Genomic DNA, 12,557 nt, shown 5'->3' with positions numbered 1-12,557 from the left:
TATAGTCTTGTCTATAAGCAAAATGTATAATGTCATTTATGTGTGTACTTTTGAGTCACCAATAGTTGGAACCAGCTTCCTCATGTGAGTCAACACACTTGTCCAATAAACCTGATTATGACTCTGATATATAAATGTAAATATACTCGATTTTGTAACCAATGTCAATACTGCTATAATATTTAAAAGTAATAAAAAGGACATTTTGGCATGTTAAATTGACTTTACTCAGGTAAACAGGAATAGAAGTTGTATCTGTGAAGGCTGTACTAAAGTTTTCAAGTCAAGGCAGGTGTTTTTGGAGGCTTTTATTTGTTGGAGGTAGACAAATTACAAGTTACTGCCTCACAGCATAAGTAGAACCTAGCACCGTGTTTGTTTCTAAATTTCCCTGTTTGTCGCTAATTGGACACCTTGACTTGCATGCAACCCCAGGTGAGTAGTTGATCTGAAGCAAAGTTTCACAGATGAGTAAGTTTTTAGTCTGGAAGTTCAGTAAGAATCAGGAGCAAATGGCTTTTTGGCCCCAACTCAAATATCACGCAACAGGAAGCTTTCGGTCCTTTATGTGGGAGCCCTGTGGTGCTCAGATGGTCATGTTTTGCTCTCTGAAGAGGGAAAAGATGAAGGACTGGTCACACAACAGATTTTTGCATAGTGTAAGTCAGTTGAAAGTTTCCTAGCATGGTGCTTTTGGCAGGTTTGTCCATCTCATGCTGATTATCACCAGAGCTTCTAATGCCTTCAAATTCCTGCTGTCATACACACTCACTCTCACAAGACCGTTAGTGGTTTAAACTTAAATGACGGTGGTCAGGCAAGAAGAGAACACCGTGAAAAATATAGATCATATAGGTCATAGATCTTCGTCGTGTTTTGATTAACTTTAGACAGCTAAATACGTTTACACAGATTAAAAGAAGCTGGGAGCATTCCTGCAAAGCTCCTTAGCATGAGAAAACATTGAACATGAAAGAACCCGTGTATTGTTACCCCTAGACTCCAGAGGAATCTCCAAAACTGGGAATGTTACAGGAGACTCCTTATCCCTGCAAAGAAATTTCAATGCTGCCCAACGTAAACATAGAAACCCAAATGTTGAATTTGCATTCATATTGGCGGCAGCCGTCAGAGCCGTCAGGACAATGATCAAGTCTAAATTTAGGCAGGCTTGAAAAAATAATACTGGACACCTGTTTTCTAGTTATTTTAGTTTTTATTATGGTAATAATAGTTTAAGGATTAAAAACTTTCTCTCTTAGGCTTTTCCAAGGTGTTATGGGGTTCATTTATATTCCTGATCGAAATACTCTACAAATGTATTATAATTTAAATCACATTGTATATTAAATCTGAGGTCGTCAACTGATGGACCCTCTGTAGAAATTGATATTTCTTTTACTTTTTTTTTTTTAATACATGAACTGTTCAGAGTCTGTGGCTCAAGTGCAAAGTCGAAATTTTGAGCACCAGGTCAAATCTTAGCTAAACCAGTTCAAATATCATAACAAGTAAAACTCGATTTTTTTTAGTACTATTGGTATTGAGGCCATTACTGGATTTGACACACAGATTAGATATGAGATTTTGTCCGATGCAAACCATGGATAGGTTTTATCTTGTTTTATCTTGTTTGATACAGTACAGATCTTAGATTTTGAAGATTTATTTAGCATGTGATGGTTTTCATGACAGCAGATTATTGGAGAAATTCAGCTTGGTTACTGACGATTCTGGAATCAGGGATTTACACTTTTTATTCTCAAGTTTGTGTTAGTTTCTGTTTTGCTTTCTGGTTTGCCTGATATATGACCTACAATACTTACTTTCAAGATAATTTCTGGCCCTAACTAACATATACTTGATTTTTACACCCGTGTTCCTGCCTCAACTCGCTGCACTTCATGCCACATCGAGCTGCTGCTCTACTTCTACTCATGGGAAACTTTAAATATACAGTATATATAAAAAATTATGGTTGGGAATAGATAAAGAATGTGCTTTGTTCTTATAATAGCACTTTATCACCAAACCACAGAACAGAAAATTAACATAAAATTAAAACACTTTTGAGAGGATTTTGTTCAGTGGCTGTGTTTTTAAGGAGAAAAAAATTGACTTTGGCAGAGAAAACACAGGAGGATGAAGGTCCAGGATGAAAAAATATCTATCTATCTATCTATCTATCTATCTATCTATCTATCTATCTATCTATCTATCTATCTATCTATCTATCTATCTATCTATCTATCTATCTATCTATCTATCTATCTATCTATCTATCTATCTATCTATCTATCTATATTCTGGCTCACTGCCACATCTGCAACGTTAATATAGTTTTATTACACCTTCTTATAGCACTAATGTTCTTACTGTGATTGGAAAGCGAGCGAGACAGAGAGCAGACGTGACAGGTATAGGCACTTACGGTGATTAGTATTTCTGCTAGCCTGAATAAAAGACGTGAGAGAGAGGTAGGAGTGTCGGAGGCATCACAGGTTCTAATGAGCGATGCTGCGTTAACTGATTACTTTTCCTCTGAACATTTTAATCACGTAGAGTCTATTTCTTGCATTTTCTATGTCGATCATTTACCAAGTACATCATTGTCCAGTGAATCTGTATAATTACATAGTCCTGCTGTCCTGCATTTTGTGTGTGTGTGTGTTTGTGTGTGTGTGTGTGTGTGTGTGTGTGTGTGTGCGTGTGTGCGTGTGTGTGTGTCCAGGTCAATATATCTGCAGTTCCATATTTCATAAGAAATGAGAAACTGGCCTGTAGCTTCCAATCATCGCTGGCCTTCTGTTCAGTTCAGCTAAAAACACACACACACACACACACACACACACACACACACACACACACACACACACACACACACACACCCACACACACGCACACACACTTGGATAGCAGGCTTGCTTATCTGAGAAATGCTTTACCATGGTAACAAGACCGATTCGACCCTGACTTTTTTTTTTTCATCAGTCTGTAATTCATTTTAATAAACAGCTTTTCTCCAAATATTGCACTGCACATCAACAACTATAAAAAACACTTTTAGTTGGGAAGGCGCCTTCCGTTACACTTCATTCAGTCTGACGAGTAACCATTCAAACCTGAATCTCACAATTAGTAGTAACTTAACTGATATATCTCTTTTAGTGACATTTAGTGACTTTTATTTTCACTATTAATGGCAAATCATACTAGTGCTGTACAGATGATGACTCCTGATGCATTATGACCTTTAGACTCCAACACAATGATTTACCAACATGGTAGAGTACATTTTGCATTGGTGAGTCCCCAGGTTATTCTCCCTCCACAGACCTGACTGATGATGTGAAGAATGGATGCACTGGTTGGTGAACATCATACCACCTCATCAATGGTTATTTGTACAGGGGGCAAAAAATGCAAATGTTCAATAATAATATCTATAAAATAATTTCTCCTCACTAAACTGTTTCTCAAGCGTGTTCTCTCAGCACCATTGCTGTTACAGTACGTGAATATGACATACCACAATGCTACGGAGACTGAGGCCTGTCCTGAGAGTCACACAGAATATAGATTAACATGGCAGAGGTAGAGCTGCATCTTCCTGGAGTCAGAGCATGAAAAGAAAGTCTGGCAGTACAAAAGCCTGTTTGTGAAAGGGCCATGCATTAGAAGTCAGAAGGCACTTAGGTATATTTATGATTTTTCTGTCTGTCTGAACCAAAGAAATGAAACCGAACTATCTGTACCATACTCCGTCTCAATCAACTCCATAGTTGGGTCATCAGGGCATTGACCAGGACGTTGGTTGTCTCAATTTTGTGGGCTGTCTCAATCGAAAAATCCTTACAGTGCACACAATCTCTCAATGCACCACAAAAACCAGGGAGAATCGATAGTCAGTGGAACTGACATTGAATTTTCTGTGGCCTTACAGACTTAAAAACAAATGACAGTTAAACAGAAAAGCTAAGTTCGTCAATCAATGTAAATAGCTTGTTATCACTGTTGTAGCAATTAACCGATTATTTACCATAGTGGTTAATGTTATTAGACCTTCAATATACAGTATGTTTGACTCATAATTGTTTAAATATTTACTACCTAGTATACAATTACGCTTGAAGTACAATGACAAAACGCATGTTTGACAAAGAAAATGTATATGATTTTAGATGTATAGGTTTCTCCATTAACTAAATTTTGGTTAGTCATGTTGCTGGAAATTAACCTAGTACCACTCAGATAGCATCGGTTCCATCATCATGTTCACAGACCACAAACATGTTCACATGCCATCTTAAATTATGAAACATGAAGTCATGTGACAAGTTGCATCACTCACATTTCTTGCTGCTCTGGGCTTTTTGTACATGCACTGAAGTCCGATTCAATTAAAATCGAACCCCTAGACCGCAGTTTTTTCCCCTGCATTAGATATCACTAACCCCTGGACCACGTCCAGATTCAAATCCAGCTTTAACACGCAACCAGAAAGACTCGGGAAATGAACCCTTACAGAAAACGGCAAAAAAAGATTTGGGAATTTTGAGTAACCCATGGCCACATTCAATTAATAGCCTGTCACCCAATATAGACTGAGAGTTCAGTATTCAATATGGCTGTATTAGAACAATATATCATGCGATCATTGCTAGAATAAAAATGTGTTATTGGAAATGTGATTCGATTCTGGTAAATGAACTCAATTACCTATTATTTTGTGTTAATATTTGGACCGAGCATTCGCCACTGATCAGCCATGAGATATAGTGAAAAATGAAAATGTGCCAGTGCTGATGGTGTTGTTGATTGCATTGGCTGCTCTCTCCGCTTGGAGTCGATTGTTCTGGCCCGACATTGACCTCACTCTGAACTGAGGTTATCTGCTGTCGCTTTGAGAGGTATACATTGATATTGCGGTTGATTTGCGGTGCAGTTTTCATCTCTCTTTCTCTTTCTCCTTCTCTTACACACACATACACACGATCACAGTTATATACCTCTCTGGAATGGTCTATAAGGGGTGGAATAGTGAAATAGTAAAAAAAATCAACAGTATGATAACCCAACATCCGAATAGATCGGGAAACTGACAGAACTTTTGAAAGAATATTATATTAGACTGTCATGAATGGTATAAAACAATATTTTCGGTATGTTCTTTTCTATTTTTTATTAAATAGGATAAAATTGCGGATGCTGAACAACAACTATAATAAAAAGAACATTTTCAGATTCAATGTTTGTCAGGGTTGAGAGTTTTGGAGTTGGAGGCAGATGCGAGGTTAAAAGCAAAAATCATAAGTATTCTCAAAAATCTCAAGCGCGTTCTCTCAGCGCCACTGCTGTTACAGTACGTGAATATTACGTATCACAACACTACGGAGACCGAGGTCTGTCCTGAGAGTCACACAGAGTATGGATTACCATGGGAGAGGTAGAGCTGCATCTTCCTGGAGTCAGAACATGAAAAGAAAGTCTGGTTTTATATCATTTATTTATTTATTTATTTATTTTGCACTTTAAAAGCCTGTTTGTAAAAGGGCCACGCATTAGAAGTCAGACGGCACTTAAGTACATTTATGATCTGCTGTCTGTTTGAACCAAAGAAATGCAACCGAACTATCTGTACCATACTGAATTGCATAGCATTGTATTTTTTCCCAATTGCATCGTATTGTGTTGAATCAAATCGAAATCCGATCGCACTGCAACGTAATGGGGTGAATCGTATCACATCACAGCGGCAGCTGCTTCATACGTAGCTTTAATGTATCGTTTCATTGGCTATGCATTAAGATGTGAATCACAACGGCTTCAGTTATGGAGATGCGCGTCCCTAACACACACATACGCAAATATAAACAAGCCAACAAAATCGTTACACCCGAACACAAAGAAAACCAAACTCAAATATTGTCACTAATTAAACCAGGTGTGAGTCATTATGATTTAATAAGTCATTGTTAGAAGTCATAAGTCATTATAAGTCACTGTGATTTGGTGAGAAGTTCATTTGCACCCTAAACAAGCAAGTTGTCATGAAGATTTTTTGCTTCACTTCACATCCAGTATCACTTCTGATCATGACAGAAAGTCACTCATGCTCCATGCAAATAAACAATTAACCCCTGTTCATAACTCCTATCTAAAGTGCCTGTGGTGTCAGAAGCTAATTTTCTGCTAAATTAGCCTGGGGCTAATTAGCTAGGAGAAACACATGCATTCATGGAGCTGAGTGGTGGTAGTGGTGGTCGTAGTGGTGGATGGGGAAGTGGGTGCTATTGCATTTATCTCTCTCTCTTGTGCCCCTGTCTAATTTCTAACGATAATGATTGTGTTCAGCAATAACATCAGAGCAGTATGAAGCATTATCGTTCGTGATTTATGAACCGAGCTGGAAATGAACTTGAGTCTTAAAGGGGAAAAAAAAGCTTTATTGGCCTCGGGAGTTTGAGGAAAGCTGGAAATGTCAGAATAATTAAAGAGACCAATTGATTTTGGAGTCTCTGAAGACGGAGTGATTTAGCAGCAGCTTCAGTCCAGCCAACGGATCAAGTTTAATGTCCTAAAAAAAATTAATCTGAACTGCTTGTATTTTTATCGGATTTGGAAAATTAATCATTGTTTTACTTCTTTGTATCACAGCAATCTTTTGTTTAACAAATAATGACACATTTACATACATTATATGAACAAAATCATTGAGACATCTGACTTTTCCAGCCATACAGTACTGTGTGTGCTTCTTCCACACACTGTTAGCACAAAGTTGGAGGCACACAATTTTTATAGGATGTCTTGGTGTACTTCATGTACATTTTTTACATGGGTTGAAGTCTTCTGAGTAACCCTGCTATAGAGCTATGACCTCAACGCCTTTAGGATTATTTGGAACGCTGACTGCACCCCAGGCATCCTACATCAGTACTTGACTTTCCTAATGCCCTTGTGGCTAAGCGAGCACAAATCTCCACAAGCACACTAAGAAATCCTCTTCTGGAACAGGTTTGGGCCTCCTAGTTCAAGGGAAGAAACATTTTCATGATACTGCATCAAAAAAAGACATCCTATAACATTGTGTGCCTCCAACTTTGTGGTAATCTTTAGGGAAAGAACCACATAAAGTAAAAAAAATATATGTGTCCCAATACTTTTTGTCTATAGAGTGTAATATAAGTCACTGTAAAAATATTTTTGACCCTTTTTCACATCATCATTTCAAATATAAATTATTTTCTTTTTTTTGGGGTGGGGGGGATAAACTGTACAGAATTTGTTAATGTGGCTGTGGCTTTACAATACGTTATAATAAAATGTAATGTTGTTACACATGAATATTAAATCATACCATTTTTTAAAATTCTTATTATAGTATGATTACATGTTTCAGCTTTAAGTAATAGCTATTATGTATTATGTTCCAGAACTAATAAAAACAGACAGTTTGCGGTCACGGACTCGGCTGTTTAAATTTTTACTTTTTAATTTTAATATAATGATCATTTTCCTCATCATCAACTGTAATATCTTGCAATTTAACATTGTAAAAATTAGCATGTTAAGAACAAATTTATTTCAACTGCACTAATTTTATTAACGCGTGATTAATGCAGCGTGCATTCTTATTAAAAAAATATAAATAAATAAATATATATAAAGGGGAATGAAAACCATCATTTTAACCATTAATTCAAAACGTCAATCCATTGCTTAGATATAAAACAGAAATAAACTCCATCGGAAATGTTTTTTTAAATCACTAAACATATGTTTTGCACCGTCTTAAATCAAGCACCAAAATCCGCCATGGTGCACACATCTGGCAATTAAAACCATCCTTGTGGAAACAGCAAAAAATTTGGTGTCTTGATGATTTACGATTGCGATTGACGATCTTGATAGTATCAGTTCGGTGTCTTGATGATTTACGTCATTTACAACACCATAATTACTTTAAAACATTTACAAGAATATTTTGTCTTCATGCTCTATGTTCAGTCTGGTGTCACTAATAATGTACATACATTTGAATAATTCACAAAAAAATAAAAATATATATATATTTGAGCTTTTAATCGATTAATATATTTTATCACAATTAATCGCATTATTGTCATGAGATAACTCATAATGATTTGCAACTTAATCGCACATTTTTATCTGTTCTATATGTACCTTAAATTAAAACTTTGCAGCTTTTACACATAAACGTATGTATTCAATGTAAGGAAGCAGTGCTAGGAGCTGGAAACAGCATCAACATTGCAGGCTATTTCTCCTAATATATGAGTCCCATTTGGAAGGCAATGGTTTCCTACAGTAGGAAATATGTTCAACCAGGCGTGTCGGCTGTCTCTATCTCCCCCATATTACATTGTGTAATGTTTTTTTGGTATGGGCATGCGCCATAATTGTAGAGTACTCCATTTTATCCGGCGTCGATGGCGCCGTCGACCGCCGCGGTATAATTATTAGAAATGTTACAGCTGCTGTTTCGGATACAGATGTGCACGTCTTTTGTTTTTGCCCCTTCCTTTGTTACGAGCACTGACTTTACCCACACCAAACACACTCTCACACACAAACACAGTGTAATGCTTATCATCATTGCTTTCATCATTACCAGCAAACCACAAGGGCTGTGAAGCAGGTGTTAGTTGTGGGGTTAGTTGTGTTTCTCTAATTAGACACTCTTAATCACCTCAGGGCCTTGCTGTACACATGACGTGTGTGTGTTTATTTCTGATCCCATTTCACTTTTTGTATGTGTGTGCATTGTAACTTTATATAGCTGTATCGGTGTGTTTCACTGTATTACATACAGTTAGTTCTGATTTTATTCTCCAAATGTATTCAATTTGCCATACGTGTGATTATCTGGGCAAGGCACAGGAAAGAGAGTATCAAAAAGGCTGGGAATAAAGAACAGGCTTAGAGATCACATTTCCGGATAAAGGAAGGAGGCTATCAGCTCAAGCACCCACCTTCTAACAGCATCTCTCTCTCTCTCTCTCTCTCTCTCTCTCTCTCTCTCTCTCTCTCTCTCTCTCTCTCTCTCTCTCTCTCTCTCTCTCTCTCTCTCTCTCTCTCTCTCTCTCTCTCATTCTCTTTTTGCTGCCTGAAGTCTAATCTCCTCTCTGTTCTCATGGTTGTAATAATTTCGGTTTTGCTTACCTGCCTCTTTACGGATGCCTACTTTAGTGGTGGGTGGTACGCCGGAGGAAACGTTCACACCCCTCTTCTGTGACAAAGACAGATGTTCAGCCATAATGCACTTAAACAATGCAGGCTTCAGTCTCAAACCTGTAAATACAAAAAATATTATGATAAAAAGTTGCAAGACAAAGAAATCTTGAGTGATTTGTAATGCAGTATTAATTACATAGGGGAAGTGGTGGCTCCAGCGGTTAAGGCGCTGGGTTACAGATCGGAAGGTCGGGGGTTCAAGCCCCGGTATCGCCAAGCTGCCACTCTTGGGCCCTTGAGCAAGGCCCTTAACCCTCTATGCTCCAGGGGACCCTTATGAGAAAAATAAATCAAGGACCGTGACGTCGGAGCGACGTGGGGCCGCCTTCCCGGTGCTGAGAGGATTGGGGCTTGACAGCCCGATCCCTGGACACGGAGAAGTGTCTGGGGAATCTGCTTAGACTGCTGCTGAGAAGATGAATGAATGAATATTAATTACATTTTTGGTTCATTTAGTTTGTTTTTCTGGTGAACATTTGTTTCTGGATTGTTCAATGGGCAGATTGCCTTTAGTCATTCTTAGTTTGCAGTTCCACAATGCATATAATTAAAGAATAAACTGTTATGCAGTTATAGGAAAAAAATCAATGTCAAGGTGCTTTTTCCAATAGTTACTCAGCTCAAAATATTTTATTGAGTTACTCTTATATGGTTCTGCTGTATGCAGGCCTCTTATAGAGTTTGGCATTATAAAGTCTAAAATATACATTCTATACTGAAATATACATTCCAACATTTATAGCTACTAATATTATATAAATCTTAATTTTCAAGTCTTCAAAAGTAGAACATTTGTGAAGTGTTCTTACTTACACTATAACAGCTATAAACACCAAGAATCCTTTGTCCCGACTGCTTCAAAACACTGGTGGAAATACAGTGGAAGCTGCTATAGAAAATTATATTTTTTTTATCTGTATAGCAATTTTACCAATAGACATTGTCACAAAGCAGATTTACAGAAATAAATAGATTACAAATATAAATTTTAAATTCATAAATTTATCTCAATAAGTTTATCCTTCATGAAAGAGACAGTGGCGATAGTGACAAGGAAAAACTGCCTTAGATGTTATTATAAAGAAACCTTACATAGGAACCAGACTCAAAAGAGGACCAATTGCTCATCAAGGTGACACCAAAAGTCAATTAATTGTAGTTATCATTGTACATAATCATTGTTGAGGTTGTCAACTGTTCACTGATGGACATAACATGGGCAAAACTCTAAAGGGGCCCTTGAGTGGAACCATCCACAGTTTTCTCGTGTATATATACACACTGTATTTTTTAGATTGTTGATAGTTAGATTATATACTTATATACATCCCATTACACTTCCTATTTACTGTTATAATAATCTCCACTCTTCTGGAAAGATGATTCGCTAGATGTTGGGGTGTGATTGTAGAGATTTGTGTTCATTCAGCCACAAGGGTTTTAGTAAAGTAAAGTCAGATACAGTCTGTATCTTTCACATGCTGTTCACTGACTAGTGATATCAGATATTTACATATCTAATAAACCCTCAGAACGCATGTGGTTTGGAAGACCTTCCTCCTGTCATCTAATGAAGTTTCTTCTTGCCATGTTGTCACTCACTCAGTAGGTAGCTAAAACCACATCCGATATTACCGTAAAAACTGCTTCGTCATCATGTCTCTTGTCATAGAATTTAAACTGCACTCAAATAATTATGTTAGGACTGTGATGTTTGATTTTTTATGGTTTATAGTGTATGATACAGTACACTAAGGGAGTGATGCAGCAAAGAATTAAGTTGCAATTACATTTCTATACATGACATATGATGAAATATACATCTGGAGGTGGAAATGATGTGCTTGTCTGAAAAGCTTGCAGCATAAAAGGCAGTGCCGCGTCAATGTAAAGTGATGCAAGTCGAGAGTCATATACAGCACTGCATTGCCAAACACAATAATTACAGAGAACCAGCAGCTGTAAGTATAAACGTGCAGCCTGATCATGCAGATAACATGCTGAAATAATAAGTATCACTGTAAAAAAGAGTAAGCACATATAAAGCATACAGATATAAGGACGACATCAGGAAGAACACTTACGAGAGGTAAAGGAGGTCAGCTATGAAAGATATATGTAATAAAAGCGCCAGTGAGGATAGTGTGGGTATATTTTTTTTTTAGGCAACAGGGGGGTCGAGTCTATGTGATGAGTGACTGGGTTCATCCACAATGCTGGAGGCATTCTGGATGCAGGGTTTGTGCTAAATGGAGGCGAAGAAAAGAAAAAAAAAAGCCCAGAATAAAGTTCTGAGCCATTTTCTATTGCAAGGCCTGGTGGTTTGAGACAATGTATTTCCCTTATCTGACACTGTTCCTGCTGGTCAGGCTCGGTAGTACCACTGAAACACTAATAATAAAAAAATAATAACACTACAAGGTAATGATGTAAAAAGAAAAAATACGCTGCACCATGCTGAGGGTTTGGATTGTGTTTGTGCTTGCAGACCAGTGCTGTGCTGTGCTCCGGAGGTTGCGCGCTGTTGGCTGTCAGCTCGCTGCTGGCCATCATCACCATCTTCCTGCCCGGTGGAAACTGTGAGAGGAAGATCTGCACACTGGCTGGATACATGCAGATGGCTGCAGGTTAGTATACAGTCACCTTCCGCATCACATCAACTGTTTTTTATAGCTAACAGACACTAATTAGCATTATGCAAATTTTGGAAGGGGGTTATTTGTAGCGTTATGACCTGATTAGGCCTGGACAGAGTTTGAAGTAGTTCTGGGCAACAACTGCTTTGTGAGTGCTTATTTACTAATTTATGAAAGCTCATTTACAGTGAGGAAAATAAGTATTTGAACACCCTGCTAATTTGCAAGTTCTCCCACTTAGAAATCATGGAGGGTCTGAAATTGTCATCTTGGGTGCATGTCCACTGTGAGAGACATAATCTAAAAAAAAAATCCAGAAATCACAATGTATGATTTTTTAAACTATTTATTTGTATGATACAGCTGCAAATAAGTATTTGAACACCTGAGAAAGGCAATGTTAATATTTGGTACAGGAGCCTTTGTTTGCAATTACAGAGGTCAAACGTTTCCTGTAGTTTTTCACCAGGTTTGCACACACTGCAGGAGGGATTTTGGCCCACTCCTCCACACAGATCTTCTCTAGATCAGTCAGGTTTCTGGCCTGTCGCTGAGAAACACGGAGTTTGAGCTCCTTCCAAAGATTCTCTATTGAGTTTAGGTCTGGAGACTGGCTAGTCCATGCCAGAACCTTGCTATGCTTCTTACAGAGCCACTCCTTGG

General features: G+C 37.7%; 1 protein-coding gene across 1 annotated transcript in view; it reads left to right on the top strand.

The window, feature by feature from the left end:
• lhfpl7 (LHFPL tetraspan subfamily member 7) overlaps positions 1-12,557 on the top strand; it is a 128,057-nt gene that overhangs the window by 25,495 nt on the left and 90,005 nt on the right. Inside the window, exon 2 of the mRNA XM_083532015.1 lies at positions 11,747-11,885. Coding sequence (XP_083388141.1) covers positions 11,747-11,885 — 139 coding nt within the window. The remainder of the gene's footprint in view (positions 1-11,746; positions 11,886-12,557) is intronic.

The sequence above is a fragment of the Silurus aristotelis genome, assembly GCF_946808225.1.
Source record: "Silurus aristotelis genome assembly, chromosome: 26".
Classification (NCBI taxonomy): domain Eukaryota; kingdom Metazoa; phylum Chordata; class Actinopteri; order Siluriformes; family Siluridae; genus Silurus; species Silurus aristotelis.
The sequence above is the reverse complement of the archived record's forward strand: the minus strand, read 5'-3'. Positions and strand labels throughout refer to the sequence as shown.